Below are 21,325 nucleotides of genomic sequence, written 5' to 3' on the forward strand. Positions count from 1 at the left end.
AGTCTTAATGTCATTATATTCCTCTCGTAAATACACAGAGTGTCCAATTGGAACAGCTGCATAGACATTGTCATTATGAAGTAGAACGCACTTCGAACTTTGCTTAGAACAATCTAGAAATAATCGCCAGTCATTTGGATGGTATACTGGCATCCCTAATTCCTGGAGAAGGCCTGAGATATTATGACAATAAACAAACATATTTTCCTCTGTAAAAAATGGCACAAAAGCCTGCTCCCTATTTCGGAAGTATGACACTTTAGTTGTATGGCTCAGCTGATTCTTTTCTTGCATCCTGGAAGCTAACACTTCAGCTGCATTTTTGGTGAGACCCAAATCACGCACAAGGTCATTCAACTCTGGCTGGCTAAACTGTTGAGGAGTTAATGACTGTGAGGTCTCATAAGAAGGATCGCCAGATACTGAAAGTATTTCTTGAGTTTCATCAGCAGTCTCTTGCTCTTGGTCACTACCCACATCTTCAGATGGAAGAAATCCTTTAAAAACTGGGATTGGGAGCTCATCAGAGTGCAGAGTAAGTCGGATTGCTGAGGGATACTAGGATATGAGATTTTGTGTCTGTTTTCTTGCCAATGCCCTTTGTATTGACCAGACAAAAATAGCAGTCAGTTGTGTGGTCCATCGGTTCTCGCCAGGTCATGGGAATTCCGAATAGATAAACCCTTACGTTTCCCTTTTGTCCAGTCACGCAGCATTTCCTCGCAGTTATGATACACAATATGTGGGGCCCATTTCTTGTCTTGGTCACCAAGAGCAAGTCCAAAGTACGCTTTATAAGCACACCTCAGAAACGATGTTATATTACGCCTTTGACGAATAAGCGTGAGGCATCCACAAATATTACAGAAAGCGTCCGGCTTGTTCTCACATTGACGTCTCCTTGATCAGAACTGAAACAAAATCAAAACAATTTTAATATCTCTGTTGATAACATAAACGTGTAAGTAATTAATTTGACCACAAAATCTAAACAATTTTAATATCTCTGTTGATAACATAAACGTGTAAGTAATTAAGACGTTTCCTGCGATGGGACCCACCGGTGTCCCACTATTGTCTTACCTTTAACTAAGTTGCAGGCTAGAGACAAGTGTAACGACAACCTCATGCTATCATAGCTCATGCAGCACTGAAGCTGTCAGATGTTCAAGAGCATCGCAGCAGTTGCCGGTTTGCCAATATTGGCATCGCAGGAAACGTGTTAATTTGACCACAAAAGGCTAGAATGAAAAACTTAAAATTGCATTAAAACTAGAGCATGTAGAGCTGAACCGTTTTCATATTTGAATTTAGCAGGTCACAAAGGGTAAGAATGAGTAAAAAAATCTTATGCAACTGAGATTTCGAAAAAATTTGTTTACCTGTGTTATCGATGATGATTCATTTATTAGAAGACAACATTATTACAACGAGTTAAATTATCATTATTCAGTTAGCAGACGTAAAGAAAAACAGTTAAAATGGAAGTATAAACGTCAAAATATAACTTTAGATAGGTTAGTCAACCAGGGTGGTTGGATTGCTGGAGAATGCGTTTCTATAGAAACTACGGTTTCAATGCTGCGTTTGCGCCTATAGATATTTACCTTAAAACCTAGTAAAAGTATCCTCGGCTAATCACGTGATAAATCCCTCAAACTTGTATTTGACAGAATTCTACTCAAGTGTCTGCACAGAGAATTTCACGGAGCTCAGATTCACCATCACAAAACCTCAGGTTTTAGGGCATTTAATACATAAGTGCTTATAATAAACACTATAGCCTGGAGTTGGTAGATGGAATGTAATGGTCAGTGGTGTTGAAGGTTGTTTAGACAAACTGGAATTAGTTAACGAAACTAAACAACATAGCAGGACTAAAATAAATAATGTCCTGAGTTTGAAATGTGCAGGAATTCTGTACCAAAGGCAAAACTAATTATTTTGAGTTTGGTTTGTGGTTTTAATGTAGTATTATAAGGTGTGTTTAAAATCAACAGACAAGTCGCTAAAACCACAATAACATGAGGCTCGATACGATATATTTAACGGAGCTTTATTTAAATCAAACTAGATTGTGAAATAAGACACTAATTCAGCAGATTTATGCACAGTTAAGACAATGACTCGTGAATTATAAAGGCGTGGTAAGATGTTGTATATGCTAGGCATCAAGTGGGCAACAAATTAAATTATCATAACAGCCAAATATGTGAAAAATAAAACAAAAATAATTAACATTTTAAGCCTGAAGAACACATTATACGACACGTGAATGAAATAACTAAGACAGTTACACGAAATTTCGGATTATTCATCCCTATTTTAGGAGTTTTAACCAAAGAAAGATCACCTGTTAACCTCACCCGGCTGCTCTTAATAAAGTATCGAAACTGACTGTCACTTTCATATCTGACATGTTATACACTACATCACGTTTTTGAAAATATGTGCTGTAACATCTTGTAATTGTATGTTAAAATGTCATTGAAACACACGTAACTACTCGGATAGTTCCAGCGGAATATCGTTGATTGAACCTTGGACCTCGCTTCGTCACAATGAAAAACTAGTCTTCTTGTTATTACGTCACAATGAAATACTAGTCTTGTTATTACGTCACAATGAAACACTAGTCTTCCTATGAACAGTTCATCTCTTCATTATTTTTTATTGTTGTGTTCATTTGTTGTAGTCATTGTCTTATATGTTTTCCGAAGTGACTCAGCAGTAAGCTCGAAAGCTTAGGCAACAAAAAATGGAGTTGAACACAGCGCAGGTGGCAATTAAACAATAACAAGCTGATGTAGTTGATATGATATGCATTTTTGCTTTTATGCCTACGATTAGCTCTATTTTTATCTCCTACAGAATGGAAGTTCAACAGTTACTATGCAAAGTATACTCTACTAAGAATAACAGCTCGACAATGCTATTTTATCCTGACACAAAATAAAAGAAATGTTCATGGCAGTAAAAAAACAAATACATATAACAAGATACACCTTTACAGTAAGATTTCTTTTTAGATCAGGTGCGAAGTTTTGATCAGTGGTGTGATAATTCTTAGGTGCACAAGTACTCGGAGAAGCAAGTTAAAAACAACAATATATATTATTCCTATATAGGATCTTTTTACATCAAATACTTTGGACTACATGCTCCGTATAATAATAATATATGATAATCAACAGCTGTATTGTAACTTAAAAACGTACCAGCCATATGAGAAATAACTTGTGCGTAGGTTTCACCGAAATCATAGAATAAATTTAAAAATCAAGTGCATTAAACATTTTTGATCGAATTCTGGAGAACTGTTAATGATAAAGCCGATAGGATTAAGATACAAATGTTATTTACTTGTTTATAAAATACTAAAACAATGAGATTATATGAGACTTATGAATGTGTGTTTTCTTATAGCAAAGCCACATCGGGCTCTCTACTGAGTCCACCAAGCGGAATCGAACCGCTGACTTTAACCTTGTAAATCCGTAGACTTACCGCTGTACCAGCAGGGTACTATAAGATTAATGAAAATGTTATATGAATCCATTGTACGCAAATATTATTATATAAAACGTGGTAATAATTTATTTAATATACATTTTAAATTACTTAATGAATTACAGCTACGTTTACGTGTAAACACTTCGGAATACTTTAATTATCCTCGTTAAAATATCTAGCTAAGTCAATATTAGTCTAAATCGTTGAACAAATATTACTCGTCTATAGATTTCATAATCTATTTAACTAGGTTGATCTTAATATAAGTGTTTAAACAAATGATATTACGTCTTATATTTTTTTATCCTTGTTAGGCTAAAGGCTATAAAAATACAGAAATGACTGTCTATGCTTTGCCCACCGCGGGTATCTAAATATAATTCTTTTCATTATAAGCCCAAAGGCTTACCACTGACCCACTGGGGAGGGTGAATCATATGTTAGAAATAAACAATACAGTAATAGATGTAGGATTTTTTAAGGACAAAGATGTTTATAGCGACCACGATCTCGTAATTAACTTTTGCATCACTCATCTTCTAACATCATTAATATATATCTTACAGGATGTCATAACTTAATTTAGCATGACGCATCTTTTAACATCACTAATATCTATCTTACAAACTTTAACTTAAAGTCGCCACTAGATTTAGCACATCTTTTAACACTATTAACATGTATCTTATAGGGCTTAAATTAAAGTCATGACTTTAACATGACGCATTTTTCAACGCCGTTATTCTGTATTTAACAGGTTTTAAGTTGAAGTCATGGCTTACTTCAGCACTTTGCACCATTGATACTGATTTAACAGGTTTTAAAGCAGTTTATGGATTTAAAATGTATACTACAAATAATATTAAAATATATCTATCTAATGTAACTTACTGTATTTAAAGAAGTTTGCTATAATTATGTTTCATTTTGTTGACCAAATTCCCATATTTTCAAAGCAATACTTTTCGTATGAATGAAACAAGATAAACAAAGGTCACTAGATAAGTTATGACACAACTAATGACTTTGCTAACTATTGAAATGTTGCTAATTTCACTCCAGTGAATAAGTTTAAATGTAGCACGTCATGACAAATTTTATATTCTTTAGACAAGGACATAAAATGGAACGATTTCTTCATGACGTCTCACTTGTTAATTTAAAATTATTATTATTTAGATTAACTTAATTTACTCTCAAATGTGTCTTAAAAATTCCAGTTTAGTATAAGTTATGTTGGGCTAAATGTTATGGTAACTAATTTCGGATGTTTCATATGCTTTATACGATGCACAGTGAAGTGTTATAAGTAAACACTCTTTATAGTAGAATGTGTATGAACTGTATATTATTAATACCAGCGTACAGTTCCTTTTTCTGTCATTTATAAATGTAACTATTCTTGTCATTTAAAGGTTTTGAAATATTGATTTTTGGTAAAATTTTCATTGAAAATTTCTCTCAGTTCCCCCTAGAGAAACTATTATATTGGATAAATACGGCCAGAGGTTGAAAGATTTAATAGGTCCCTACAATGAAGACAGTTCCCTGTTGCTGATTTGCGAAGCAGATGGAGGTACGTTTATTGGACACAACATGTTTTTCATAAAGTCACAAACATAAGTAGAGTGTCATGTGTATTGTGTATTAGTAACACGAGAAAATGATTTACACATTAAGCTACATTCACACCACAGTAACTGATGGAGGTAGTTAACAAACTAACTTATATATATATATATGTATATATATGTGTGTGTGTGAAAAGTATTTTTTTCGAACATGTTTTACTAGTTCTTGTAAAAAAGTAATTTTAAAGAGTATTTTTTTTTAAATATAAAACTAAAAATGCACGCTTGTCACAAAAACGCCAATGATTGTAAGTAAACGTTTTAGTTTTTACACGGCTTATGTGAAAGTACAGATACACACTGATAATAATTTAGTCTACATTTCATAATCAAATCACTTAATAACTTCTGAGATCGGAGAGTGAAATGTTGATTATACTTCATCTACAGCTATGTCTGTTAGCATTACAAATATAGCATGCGTTAAACTAAACTATGTAAAAATAAATCAATACTTCGTTGATACCACTCGAATCTCTTACCACTCGACAGATTGAAATTTCCCCAAATAGAGTGAAATAAATATATCTTTGTAACACACGTATAATACTATACATTTGTAAATCGTGTGTATTATATATTTAACGTAAAACAAAATGCTCAAGAGTGAAAAGTTTCCACAAATCAGCAGTATGAAATAATAATGTTTAAACAGATATTATTCTGACCCAAAAGCAATTACAAGAAAAGAAAGGAAATTATTTTAAGACGTGCATTACGTAAAACGAGTCTTCGCTAGAAAGAGACCCGGCATGGCCAGGTGGTTAAGGCACTCGACTCATTATCCGATGGTCGCGGGTTCGAATTTCCGTTACATCAAACATGCTCGCCCTTAAAGCCGTGTGGACGTTATAATGTGGCGATCAATCCCACTATTCGTTGTTAAAAGAGCAGCCCAAAAGTTGGCGGTGGGTGGTGATGACTACACTACTAAATTAGGGACACTTAGCGCAAATAGCTCTCGTGTAGCTTTGCGCGAAATTCAAACCAATACCTGGAAAGCTTACCTACCGTCTACCTTATAACGAAAACGTTACATTCGCAACCAACGTATAAAGTGTTAGGGAATTTTAAAATGAGATCGTGGTAAAGTTGTCGTAGCAAAACTTTAATGTAATATAATTAACAGAATAGCATGTGTATGTAATTATGTTGTACAGCATAACACAATTGTAAAATTTTATAATGAGGAACCCACACTTAGAAAATAAAATTGGAGACGATTGATAGGATAATGAAAGAAACATTATAACGACAAAAACATGCATAACGTTTTGATAATTATGTGGTAACTGATGATGACAAAAACAAGACGAAATGTTCTACATTTGCTGTTTGTAATACATTGTAAAGCCATTATTAAATTTATTTTGCACCAATACACAGATGCATGTTGATTAAAACTAAATCTCACAGTTAAAGTTGCACTTTTACCTTTAACGTTGTCAGATAACAAGATTAATTTTGAAACAGGGAACTGTGAGTCGAAGCGTAACACATTAGTAACACCTCTGCTAGTTAAGTTAATGAAAATAAAAATAAAAAAACGAATAAAGATGGCTCCATTTTCCCAATTTCGGTCAAGAAACTTATAAATTCTAGTCCAATATTACACTAACCAGATATAACTTAGGTTACACTTGTAGAGATGACACACCTAAGGTGTGGTAAATAACAACAGGCATCTAATAAACCTGGCAAAATAAATAGGAAACATTTATACGACAGAGCTTATATGATGTCAGAATGACATATCAATAAAAAAAGCTGAATTACGTTTCAAATAATACTATGTCATCAGGAATTCGGCAAGTTCGACACATTTATAGACTTACAGAGCTTTCGAGATAAGTGTTAGTGTCAATTTCTCGAAACTGATTCATGAATAATTATTTCAATTTCTACTTTATGTAGTGTCATATATATTTAAAATTATTGAAATAGTTTGTAAATTATTCAGGAACAAGAAGTAATTAAATGTTAAATTATGTAACAGTGTTGTTTTACTAACATTTTCTGCTCTGTTTTCTCTTATTATATGTTGTATTATATTATATGTTATTATATGCTATCGATAACTATACTCATTAATATTAACTTCCAATTTGAGCAAGCTTCTAAACAGAAATAGAAACTTTTAAAAAGTCCAGTAACTGACATAGGTACCTAAATATTGCAATCTTACGTGTTAGAATTTATTGTTTCACGACTTTTGCACGTTTTTTGTTAGTGGTATTTTCGGCCAATAACCCAAACATATATCAAATGAGTGTCGATCATATTTCTATATATGCTTATTAAGTATGCATTATTTTTATTATTATTTTTTAATTCAAGTAACTCCAGATTTTTCCTTTTTTATATCTTTCCCGATGAATGCTTCTAATAATTTTCTTTTTATCTCAATACAATATTAAAGGAAGACTTAGCTGCCAAAAGATACCTTAGCCCCTAGGATTTGTTTAGAGGAAACTGAAGAAAAAGAATTTTTTCTGACTGGATAATTACATGAATGTTTTACTTCATATTAAAGCTCTTAGTTTGTTTGTTTTGGAATTTCGCACAAAGCTACTCGAGGGCTATCTGTGCTAGCCGTCCCTAATTTAGCAGTGTAAGACTAGAGAGAAGGCAGCTAGTCATCACCACCCACCGCCAACTCTTGGGCTACTTTTTTACCAACGAATAGTGGGATTGACCGTCAAATTGTAACGCCCCCACGGCTGAAAGGGCGAGCCTGTTTGGCGCGATGGGGATGCGAACCCGCGATCCTCAGATTACGAGTTGCATGCCTTAACACGCTTGGCCATGCCGGGCCAAAGCTCTTAATATCCATTCTTCTCTGAAACACCTACAGATAAAACTAATACAACCTTTTGAACACAAAGTTCTTACGTTTGTGAAACCTGCGCAATAAATATTCTACTACAATCAATACTTTATGACTACTATTGATCTGTAAAAGTTTTCTTGTAACATTTTGTACGAAAATATTAAGAAAATATTCCTCTATAGCACAAAGTGTGGTTACTTCAACACAATTTTTCCAAAGTCCAAGAATACCAAATTAAGAGCACTCTTCAAACCTAAATATAATGTCGTTTTCTTTAGTCAGCACAACCCTGATGTTAAACAAGCGCAAATAAGTAGTCCTGATGTTTACAAGTTCATGCATACTACGCTCAGCTAAATAAACACTTTAAGTGACCAGTTAAAGTTATGTATATATATAAGTGAAAATTTATATGATAATACAATGGACAATGAAATTGCACTCTGTATATACGTCTACAGTTATACGACAATGCAGTGAGTTACGAAACTACAATATATGTATTGTCATGTTTATATGATTATAAAATTACTTATGAAAAATGTAGTAAATGTGCTTCTGTGTTTGCATCATGTTGACACGATATATCCTGAGGTAAATGTTTAATATTTTATCACTTCTTTAACATGGCTGAAATTTTACGTGCGTACTTTAGCTACCGAAGGAAGTTATTAGATATGTATATATGTATTTAAAGAAAGATAATTCATTTGATCTCTTGATAACCAGTATTCATGGCTCAGAAAATGAATAAAACCACAATTTCATTTCCACTGTATTTAGGAAAACCTCCTCCGGCTTTAACGTGGTGGAACAGAAATAACCTGCTGAAGGCCAGCTTTACTCTCACGCCACAAGGTTTCCCAAGAAACGAGCTCGTGCTACAACAACTCCGCCGTGACGACCTCCTTATTTCTCTGACGTGCAAGGCTACTAACTCTAACCTCACAGCTCCAATATCTAGCTCGGTCACCGTAGACTTGTATTGTGAGAATTAATTCCATATACCTTTTACTATATACGCTGCACATAATAGCTTATTTCCTTTCTGTTAAGCCTTTAATAATATTATCATGATTTAAGTACCAGTGTCATTCAGTAACTTTATAAATGTCGTGTTACAAGAAATTTTTGAAACCAGTAACACCAATAATAACTAGTATAACACGAATTTCAATTGTTTGAATGCTATCCTTTATCAGTCAATAAACAGGACTGTTTATCACACAGTTTCTGTTTTTAATGAGTTTTATAATTTCCTTATAGTTTTATCTCTCTCGACTGGATTTTGTTCGTTTTTTTCAACCACGTAAAACATTTATCATTTAATAATGCATGTTTTATTATTATCAAAGCACCATAAACTATTGTTTATCACGTATGAACTAATCCTTTTCAGTAGAATGTGGTGTTACTAAAATATCCATTTTGTTTCGTTGCATAATACTGCCTTTTAAATCTTTAGTTTTCGAATGGTTACCATGTAACTTCCTTTCGATTATAAATTATACTCTCGATGACTCAGCATGAAATATGTTTCTAAACTAGTAATATATTTTTGAGTAAATATGTTATTACAGAAATAATAATCATAATATAACCGTAGAAGTTAATGCAATTTGATTTGTACTCAGAAGAGTTTGACTCAAACAAACTTATCAGAGTTTCTGTACTTGCCTAGTGAAGCCTTTAGATGTGAGAATCACCTCAGTCAACAAACCGCTAACAGCACACCTAGAAGCGGAGCTGGTTTGTGAATCCTGGGGAGCTAGACCAGCAGCTCAAGTAAGCTGGTGGAAAGGAACTGAACGTCTCTTTGTTGTGACCGATGCTGTGTCTCCTGACGGAAATCATACGATTAGCCAGATGTCCTTCATTCCTAGCATTGAAGATAATGGCAAAAACTTGACCTGTAGAGCGGACAATTTACTCATACCAAAAAGTGCCATTACAGATGTTTGGAACCTTGTAGTCTATTGTAAGAATGGAAATATAATTTCTGAATATAAATAATCCAAACGTAACAAATACTTTTCACATCAACTGGAAAACATTACATTTGATTTACATTTGGTGTTATTTTATTCGTGTTTGTGTGATTCATGTGAGAAGTTAATCTTGTTAAAAACACAATTTGAAAGAAAATAAGAATTTATCTCCTTTTTCAAAAATTTACTTATCAATATATATATATATACACTGCATGGCCAAAATAATATGGGCACCCAACCATCACACCCATATATGCTTGTTGAACATCTCATTCCAAAACTATGGGCATTAATATGTAGTGTCCTTCCCTTTGCTGCTATAACAGACTTCACTCTTCTGGGAAGGCTTTTCACTAAACTTTGGAATATGGTTGCGGGTATTTGCTCCTATTCAGCCACAAGAGCATTGGTGACGTCGGGCACTGATGTCGGGCGAAAAGTCCTGGCTCGCAGACGGCGTTCCAATTAATTCCAAAGGTGTTCGATGAGGTTGAGGTTAGAGCTCTGTGCAAGCCAGTCAAATTTGTATACACCAGCCTTGGCGAACCGTATCTTTATGGACCTCGCTTTGTGCACGGGAGCATTGTCATGCTGAAACAAAAAAGAACCTCTCCCAAACTGTTGCCACAAAGTTGGAAACACACAATACTCTAGAATGTCATTATATGCTATAGCATTAAGAGTTCCCGTGCTACGCGCTTCAGCACTCGGCGTTCCCGCTATGTAAACTTGTGTGGCCGACCGCGTCTTGGCTGAGCTATTGTTGCTCCTAGACGATTCCACTTCACAATAACAGCACTTACAGCTGACCGGGGCAGCTCTAGCAGGGCAGAAATTTAACTAACTTACATGTTGGAAAGGTGGTATCCAATAACAGTGCCTCGTTGAAAGTCACTGAGTTCTTCAGTACGAGCCATTCTACTGCCAATGTTTGTCTCCCTAGACATGGCTGTATGCTTGAGTTTATGCACCTGTTAGCAATGGGTGATGACTTAAATAGCCGAACACACTAATTAGAAGTGGTGTCCGCATACCTGTGGCCATGTAGTGTATATATATATGTGTGTGTGTGTACTTGTGTATGTCTGCTAATAGAAAGTAAAACTCACGACATGTGCATAACAAATTTATTTTGATACAGTTAACAGAAAAAAAAAACAACTTTCTACGTGTTTCAGAGAACAACAGAATCCAAATGATGCCATTGTACAGTGTAATTACTGTACACTTACCCTTGCTCTAGTACATGAACAGACCTCGTGTATCCTTTTTGGTTTCGTCAAGATGGTGGATTATGTTATCCATCGAAACATGTATAATATGTTGTTGTTTTTTTCTTTTACACACATATACAAATAATATTTATGGTGATGTAAATTGTCAGTGGCATGATTTACCGTATTTCCTGGCGTGGAAGACGTACCCCTCAATTTGATTAGGTAAATTCTGAAAAAAAATCTAAACATAAGAATAAGGTTTCAGCACTTCCATCAATCTTACCAAGATGTTTTGTGGATTGTTTAGTGACTTACGGTACATAAATTCTCTTGCCTGCTTCTTGTTTTGTTTTGTTCTTTTTGTGAGCTGTGTGCTTATCATATGTACCTTGAAAGTATATACTTTATATTACCATGGAATATCTGTATTATTACCAGTAATAACGTTAATCTAATCTTGAGGAGTTATAAAAGTTCCGATATTACAGCACCATACGTACAGTAACATGTTAGTGTTCATTTATTTGTTATTTAATACCAAGTAACTTATACATTTCATTCTGGGCCATATAATATCGAAACGCTTCCTCTAGCCTATAAGCAACGTAACCTCAGCCTGAAAGATGCAAGATAAATAGTTGAGACCTATTCTTGGGAAAAAATAGTATTTTATATCTTGTTTCTTGTGGCAATAATGTTTACAAAATTCAGCCTATTTTAACAGAACAACATGCTGTTTTTGTCGCAGACACTCCTCAAGTGACAATAACGCTTATATCTCCACTGAATGAAGATGGTTTTGTGGAAAGAGGTGAAGTCCAGTTTGATTGTTCTGTGGACGCTAACCCTACTGAATTTCATGTACAGTGGCTCTTCGGAGGCTTGCCTATATCTTCTGGTGAGAAACATGGCATCATTCTGGGTAATTACTCTCTTGTTATAAAAGATGTCCAGCAGCACCACAAAGGCCAGTATCAATGTCTTGCCACAAATCAAGTAGGAGAAGGTTGGAGTGAAGAGAAGACGCTTCTAGTTCAATGTACGTGTGTCATATTCATCAATGTCTTTATCTTAGCATTTTAGGATTAGATTCATGTGCTTTAATATGAGACTTAAGTTTACTGTAGATATTCTATCAATTTTCATACAGTAATATTATGTTACATACGATAATAGCTCTATTCTTCAGCTTTTCATGAAGCTTTTCACTGCTCCAGAATCCAATGGCGGTGTCATTTACACCACTCCAGCCGACGCCTGGTATTGTGAATGGTGATCTCAGGCTTGTGTGCGGCTGTTCGGCCATGGAAACGCATTTCGTGAAGCTCCCGACGAAAAGGTCTTGTGCTAATCTTGCTTCCAGGTAGTTTGGAACTGAGTAGTGAATGTTGCTTCATCACTCGGCGTTCCCGTTGTATGAGCTTGTGTAGCCTACCGCTTCGTGGCTGAGCTGTTGTTGCTCCTAGATGTTTCCACTTTACAATAACAGCACTTACAGTTGACCGCGGCAGCTGTAGCTAGGCAGAAATTTGACGAACTGACTTGTTCGAAAGGTTTCATCCTATAACAGTGCCTCGTTGAAAGTCACTGAGCTCTTCAGTACGACCCATTTTACTGCCAATGTTTGTCTATGGAGATTTTATGGCTGTATGCTTGATTTTATGCACCTGTTAGCAGTGGGTGGTGGCTTAAATAGCCGAACACACTAATTAAGTTGGGGTTTTCACATACATTTGTCGATGTAGTGTACCTGTTCTGTAAAAAAAAAAGTAAACAAGCAGTTGTGTAGATACTGACATGAGTTTAATGTTTCTTTAGTAGATGACGTCGTTTTTTTTTTTCCATTTTGTTTGTTTTCAATTTTCGCTCAAAGCTACATGACGGTTGTCTCAGGTAGCCATCCCTAATTTAGCAGCGTAAGACAAGAGGGAAGGCAGTCAGTCATCACCACCCATTGTCAACTCTTGGGCCACCCATGAATAGTAGGATTGATCGTCATTCTATAACGCCCTCAGAGAATTCGAACTCGCGACCCTCAGACTACGAGTCGGGTGCACCATCCACTTGGCCTGTTTGTTTCAGGATAAACATGATAAACAAGGTTAAGTAGAACGATGCAAGATAAATACCCAGTTGTTCAGTAGTTAAAAAAATAACATAATTATCAAGCTAAGTTTGTTTCTTGTTATCCACATTTGTTCAGATACTTAAAGAATAAACTGAAATTACTGTGTCGGTAATATTTTTAATAACTGAACTTCGGTAATTAGATACTATGTTAATCAAGCTGTTATTATTTAATAAGGAAAAGCTTCTCTGATAATCTGATTTCACACATCCTGCTTCAAATTATCATATTGCAGATTCTCCGGTGTGTAGAGATCCTGAAGTACAGATTATTACAGTTGCACTTGGCTCAGAAGCTAATATCTCATGTGAAGTAGATGCAGAACCTGAGGCTGTTGAATTTCATTGGGTTCTCACCAACACCTCGGGTATCGAGTCCGTGAAAACTGCTGTGACAAACCGGACGGCTAGTGTTATAGCTTTCTCACCACTTGGTTCCACGGATTTTGGGACTCTCTCTTGCTGGGCTAAAAATATCGTAGGACGACAGAAAATCCCGTGCATATATAAAATCCTTCCCGCAGGTACGAATAATGCGTCTACACAGATTTCAATACTGAAAGAAAAAAACAATGGAAACTATTTGTTTAATGTTTTAATGGCTTAAAAATATTTTAAAACTGTTTTCATTTTTCAAACTGAACTATTCCCAGCAGCCCGTTAATAAAAAGCAATTTAAAATTTGACTATTAAAACAGGTCCGTCATATTAACTTTATGACATTAGCTCCTTCCAAAAATGTACTTTATCATTTTTATAGGTTATTTCGTGCTTTTGGAACGTTAATAAAAAGTTTAAATCATTAAAGTTATAACTTTATGATGAAATTGTATGTCATTATCATGTGTTTTTTGTTGTTGCTCAATTAACGTTTTCTACTAAGTCAAACACGAAATGAAAACTTAATAGGACATATCTCTTCAGGGTTCCAAGAACTCATTAAAGTCCATTTACTCTCGAGTCTCTGTCACAACACATTCTGCTTTATTTTAAAAATTGTGATATTTTTTCAATGTTATGTAGCAACTTTATCGTGGAAAGTTACCTTCCTTAATTAACGGTAAATAGGAAAACAACAACAATATTTACATTCACAACTACATACTAAACTAACCACTTAACTAACCATTACAAGAGTCATTAATTAAATGTAACCAAAGGAACAATGAACTACTCTATATAACTATTATAATAAGTAGCCATTCTAGGTAAATAGTGTTTCGAAGTAACCAAATAAACAATGAGTTATTCCACATACCAGTGCAACAATCATTAATTCAATATAACAAAGTGAACAAATAATTATTCTACATACCAGTACAATAATTAGCGAATCAAATGTAACCAAAAGAGCAATGAATTATTATATGTAACCATTACAAATTCAGTTATTTTGTGTAGCCACTACAATAATAATTTATTCAGTTACTTTTTCAAATAACCGTCACTGAATGAAACACTTTACAATTTATTATTAGTAAGTTCAAGATATTCAACTTTATTTATACGATCTTACAAAGTAATAAACTTAAGGAAATTATCACAGTATAAAAATCGTTTAGAATTAATAGAAATATGCAGATGCTGATCTATACTGTGGAACAAAATACACAGATAGAATATGTATTGGTTTGAAATTTGTTTTGTCCATTTAAAACGGATTTCTTTCTATTTCATTCGTACGGGTGTGTATCCTTAAAGAGCAGAAATGTTTGTTTCGGTTATTCTTGCAGTCTGCACAAGAAATATCTCAATTAATTATCTCTAATTGTGAATTGACAGACTAGAGGAAAGGCAGCTAGTCAACTCGACGACAAGTATTAGGCTACTCTAATCATATAATGGGATTTAACCGTCATTCTTATAAAACACACATGGCAGTGTGTATACACTTTGAAGGTCTAATAAGATATTAACAAATTTTGAAGGTATATCAAGTTATTAACACACTTTAAATGTCATATCCTTTTTCTCAAGGTCTTCCGGAAGCTCCTAATGACTGTATAGCCATTAACAAAACCAAAGAATCCTTTATTGTAGCCTGCTCACCAGGGTTTGATGGTGGGTTATCACAGACATTCCAGATTGAAGTGTTCACCGACAGAAAAGAACGTCTTTTCGCCAACATTTCTTCTTCAGACGTTCCTTCCTTCTCCATTTCATCATTGCCTGCCGGGACCCAATTTATACTTGTTATATACGCTATCAATAGTTTGGGAAGAAGTAGGTCGATTTCTCTTGAAGCCAGGACACTGAATAGTCAGACTAAACCACTAAATAGAGGCAAGCTTTGTTTCTAACAATTTCAATCCATTTGTAAAACACCTTAATTAACAAACTGTGTTATCCTGAATATTGATTGTGGGTACTTAATGTTAATGACTGTTACATAGCAAAATGCAATACGATGATCTAGTATTACCATGATTTGGTAATATGATGACCGAGTAATATCATAACCTAATATTATGAATTGACAGACTATAATGATCTGGAAATACGATGATCTGCTATTATGATGATCTGGCACTATAATTATCTAGTAATACTGTGATCGAGTATTATGATTATCTGGTTATACGGTGATCGGGTATTTTGATAATCTGGTTATACGGTGATCTGGTTAGACGAGTATAACGCTACCTAATGTTCTCAAGTTACTTAAATTAATTAAAATATTATTTTAAAATCTGGCGATTGTTAATGGAATTAAAGAAGAATGATCTTAGTTCTTATGTAATAAGAATAACAATTAGTAACCATTCATAAGTGATACAGTCACTTTTCCTTCCTACAAACGTAATTTTCACAACACATTTATAACACAGTTCCATGTTATTGGTATCAGGTCAGAAATATTTAATACTGATTTCAAAAATGAAGTATTTTTAGTTTAGGTTTGCAACGTAAAACTCAGTCGAAATTTATTTTCTTAGATTGCTTTGAATATTAGCAGTTTAGTAGTTCTAGAAATAAAGCTTTAACTAGATGTAACGGCTTTTATCTAGTTACAAAAAAACATGCATGTTAACATCGTAATAGTAAATACAAGTGGTTATTTCATATGTTTAAGCCGATCCCTCGTGGCCTGGAAGGTATCAAATGTCATTTTAATATAAATACTAAGTGCTAAGATGCTTAAGATTTAGGTGTTAATGAATAAAAAATATTTGGCATACAACTTCGTTACTTAAATATATGTACATATACTTTGTCTATACATATATAACGAAATATTTCATGACTCAAATATGTCTGAAGGGAAGCTGGCTGTTCAACCGTTCAGAGTAGCTAGTATGATTAATGTAGATTGCCACAAAAACTGAATAACGTATCTTCAGAGTTGTACGAAGGTAATTTCAAAATAATTATGCACCGAAAAGTTTTAAACTGCCGGACGCTGGGTGATTAATATATCACTAAGGAAAATCATAAAGTTAATAAAATGTTTGCCATTGCTGTATGAACATTTCTATATCCGTGGGTGTTTCTTTAAAATTACTTAAGCAACTGTAATATCATATTTTACACTTTAATTACACGTTGCAGTAAATTATCGTTAAACGGAAGGATATAATAGTGTGGAAGATGATAGACCTTAAACTAGGTATTCTAATCACCGAATAATATTATTCCAGACACTGATATTGGGACCGTCCACCTACCGTACATACTTGGTACTATATTTGGGACTGTGGTTGTGTTGATGGTGATCGTTGCTACAAATGTCTTTTTGAAATACTTTTGTGTAAGAGAACAAGAAATTCGAGGTAGGTCGACTATTGTTAGTTCTAATTACCTTCATTATTTCTTACTTAATTAAAGGCTATAAACGTCTTGCATTTCGAGTATAAGTGAATGTTTAAAAAGGAATAACCCTGTTTCTTTCGCTTTCGAGAAGTTTCGTGAGTTTGTAGGTATATATAATCTCGTCTAATTACAGAATAAACGAGCTATTCTAGTACAAAGGTACTTGTTTTGCACTAACTATTTAACACTGTAAACCTAACCTTACCCACCGGTATGTTTTCTCATCCGTAACCATAGCCGCATATAATTCATGTGCAAACTGTCAAGTGATTACGTAAAACACGTTGAATAAACAGAGTTAATTATCGCACCTTACTTAACAAAAAGTAAGTTTTAAATAGATAATCTGTTATTAAAGTATTACTTGGCAAGTGAATGAAGTTAAAGTGGTTAACTTTGTGGTATTAAATTAGTACAAGAAATTAAACATAATAATAACATTATACACATTTTATGTTCAATATAAATAAGTTTTTAACTTAATCAAAATAACTTAAAACTTTTAACATAATTAAAGAGCGCTTTAGGTGTGTTTTTTTTTCCTTCAGCAAAGCGACATCTGGTTATCTGATATGCTCACTGGTGGCTTCACACAAGAAAAGTGTGAAGTATTCTGAGTTTATTTTACATAAAAGATGAAGATATGTGATTTTTCATCAAGAATCATTTTAATTTTTTGCCGTCAAAGAAAACTCTGTCTAATTATCACAAACCACGGTAGTAGTTACAGTAAAATGATGTGGGTTTAGGTATCTATGGTTCGAAGTTCCCTCGATTTCGGGAAAACTCGAGACAATGACAATGGTCCTTTATTCCACTTATATGTTCCACACGGAAATGTTAAGATTTAATTTTAAAACAGATATTCCCGCTTTTGAATATATAAACTCATTTCAATAACAAGACGTGAGATAAGTGGAAATTATACAATAAGAACTTTGAATATGATGTGACTCACTATACCAAATCATACCAACATATATGATGATGGTTACGTTGTTTCGTTTATTGGTTAACACAATCAATTTTTGTTCAGAATGTTAGCTGCTTCCAGTAAACATAGTTGAGTTTAGTAAGAAATAAATGTTAATGTTTTTACTTTGGACTGGAGGATTTTATTCTAAATTGATTTAGTAAAGAGAAGTAAGTTCTTGAAAATTTGTACTTTTAATTGTGTAAGCGCGATTTAACGGCAACAAAACCCAAAAGGAAACAAAAAATAAAAATTCCGACGTAATTTGTGGTGTTTAACTATTTACTAGATATTTTGTATCTGGTTAATGGTTGATTGTCGTTAAGTTATTTTATCTTAGAAGAAAGATAAACAAAATACCACTAAAAGTTCAAGTTGTCTCTTTTGTTTACGGTTATCTACAGTTCTTCTGGACATGCTGTTGTGTCAGTAAGTCTACAAGTGTTAAGTACTTAATAAAAATTAACGTTTCTTTGAAGCAGTTGCAAAGTTTTACAGTATTGTTCACTTGTTACGAAGAGAGTAAATAAAAAGTAGGAGTGTGTGTGTGTTTTTCTTATAGCAAAGCCACAAAGGGCTATCTGCTCAGTAAAAAGTAGGAACAATGTGAATCAGAGATATGTTAAATATACTGACATTTGTATGTAAATATTTTGATCAGTATTTAGAACGAGATAAAAGGAAACTAATGAAACTTAATAACGTACAAAATTACAGTGAATAATTAACTAATTTATAATTCTTCAGGCATAAAAGGAGACGAGAGGGCAGAAAAGTAAGTTACTTTACGTATATTTTTAATTCATAATGGATTTAAAATATTTTATAATGTTTTGTCTGTACCGTTTATTCAGTTAATATTACAACTATTATTGCACCGAAAAGCTTAATTTCGATACTAGCTCATTGCGTGATTTGTGTTTCTACATATGTTTCATAAAGTTTTTAAGAATCACATAAAAGCTAAAGATTTTAAAGCAGTAAATTTGTAGTTTTCTAAAATATTCTAATTGTTCAGAAACCTGTAGACATGGTCGGCTACAATTCATTTATTTATATATTTTAATATATATATATTTATATATTTTTTTTAATGTTCGGAAATATTGACAAAGGAATGGTGGATTAAATATCTATATTTTATCTTATATCTCTAGTGAAACTGGAACCAGAGAAGCTGTGATACTAAAATGGGTTTCGATACCCGCGGAAGGCACAGCACAGATAGCCTGTTATGTGACTCTATGCTTAACAAAAAAAAACCGAAACGTTGTTCTGCCTTAATTAAAGTAAACCGAATATTCTTGAGTTTAACCAACACCTAACAACAATAGTTTGAGCCTTTATCGAAATATTTCTCCTTCTTAAAGAAAACATTGTGGTGAAAAATAAAACTAAAAAATTTTTAATAAATATTAATCAAGCTACTGTTAAAGATTAGCTAACTGTTTGTCCATCCGTAGGACACAACCTGTTATTAACAGGAGTGTTAGTTTAGTCATTTGCCAGTTTCTGTAGTTGGACTGTGGTATCCAAACCATCACATATTTTTTCTAAATGTGTTCTGTTGGATTCTTACTTCACATACCAAATATAATCGCACTTTGTTAAGAAATAAACGAGATATAAAATCTCCAATTTTGACTGAATTTTTTTTCATTGTTTTCTAAGCACCGAAAATACGGAAAATTTTTTTGACAGAAAAACATGATTAAGTTTCATGGACTTTTACAAATTTGACACACTGACGGATATTTACAACGTACAATTAGGGGTCAACTTTGTTTAATTATTAAGCACATGTGTAAAATTATTTTTTAAAAAGAAAACATTCGTTTGACCAACACTTTTGCGCACGCCATCGCAAAAATTCACGGAAACTATTGGTATTAATGTTTCACTATGGATTTAACAAAGAGTAAAAGTGGATCATTTTTAGTTTTTTGTCGATCAAATTAAGGACGACTGATTTACAGCAGCAAATCTATAAGATGAAAGCACGTGCAGATACATAAATATGGGTTAGGCCAAGCAAACTGGATTAGCAGCTTCTTGTTGAAGTTTTCTAAAGAATTATACGGGTGAACGGATATTATCCATTACTCCTTGTCAACGTTTCAACACAAAATTGAAAAAGTTTAAGAAAGTCTTCTAAGTAAAATGAGTTTATCATTACATGATATTATCTTAAGCAAGTAGCATAAATAATGATGCTTGATAATGTTGTATCTAATGCATGTGTTGATCACAAAAAATATCTTAATCTAGATTCCATGGTGTTACTATAAAGCAAGCTGTTAACAATGTTTCAGAGAAGAAAAACTACCGTCATATATCTTAAAGAATCTGATTAGATCTGTAAAGTATAGGTCTGTTCCGAATAATACGGTTGCGATCCTAAAGCTAATGTTGGTTGTTATCTAGTGTCACTTTTTCTTACTTGCTGTAGTTTGTTTGGGTGTATTGACAAAAATGTCGTGTCATTTATTCAAAAACACTGTAGGTGTGAAAAAAGATGTGACCAAAGAGGAATGAGGGTGCAAGTTGAAGGAATAAAACCAAAACTAGCCGCCAAACTGATAGTTACACTTATAACACTGACATGAATTTTACAGCAAATGTTTATTGATTAATTAAACCTAGTTTTGTCTAATTTGGTGTATGATGATGGATGTAAACAACGTACTCGGCTCAGCCAACGAAAGAACGAATATTTGCTGTAAAATTATTAACAATGTTATAACCGTCACTTCTTTTATTGACTGCACCTTTTTCACTCGTAAGGTATTTCAGATTAGATTTATCTATATTCATAAAGGATTACACAGTATATATGTATATGTACTTTTTTATAGCAAATCCACATCGGGCTATCTGCTGAGCCCACCAAAGAGAATCGAACCCCTGATTTTAACGTTGTAAATCTGCTGTATTAGCGGGGGAGCATTCATAAAGTAACTTATTACAAGTTTTATTGTACTTGAATACATGTATCAGATACACCTATTATATCACATATATGTATTAATATCCATATAATTCAGTATTTCATCTTAACTTTCGTATCACTAACATTACTTTATTTCAGACAAGTTCATTGTATCGAGGAAGAAGAATCTCCTAAACATGATGCTCAGCTTCTTGACCTCATTTCAACAAAACATGATTTTTCAGGTGAGAAGATAGTGATTTTAGATAGGTGTCAATATCACTGTTTGCTGTTGTCAGTGTTC

General features: G+C 33.6%; 1 protein-coding gene across 1 annotated transcript in view; it reads left to right on the plus strand.

Annotated features, from left to right (window-relative positions):
* The window catches only part of LOC143255064 (neural cell adhesion molecule 2-like), a 99,373-nt gene that overhangs the window by 66,580 nt on the left and 11,468 nt on the right, over positions 1–21,325 (plus strand). Inside the window, exons 3-11 of the mRNA XM_076510113.1 lie at positions 4,979–5,089; positions 8,758–8,961; positions 9,656–9,952; positions 11,931–12,221; positions 13,546–13,833; positions 15,287–15,592; positions 16,948–17,079; positions 18,840–18,867; positions 21,181–21,266. Of these exons, the coding sequence (XP_076366228.1) occupies positions 4,979–5,089; positions 8,758–8,961; positions 9,656–9,952; positions 11,931–12,221; positions 13,546–13,833; positions 15,287–15,592; positions 16,948–17,079; positions 18,840–18,867; positions 21,181–21,266 (1,743 nt within the window). The remainder of the gene's footprint in view (positions 1–4,978; positions 5,090–8,757; positions 8,962–9,655; positions 9,953–11,930; positions 12,222–13,545; positions 13,834–15,286; positions 15,593–16,947; positions 17,080–18,839; positions 18,868–21,180; positions 21,267–21,325) is intronic.

This window comes from Tachypleus tridentatus, chromosome 7 (genome assembly GCF_004210375.1).
Source record: "Tachypleus tridentatus isolate NWPU-2018 chromosome 7, ASM421037v1, whole genome shotgun sequence".
Lineage (NCBI taxonomy): Eukaryota > Metazoa > Arthropoda > Merostomata > Xiphosura > Limulidae > Tachypleus > Tachypleus tridentatus.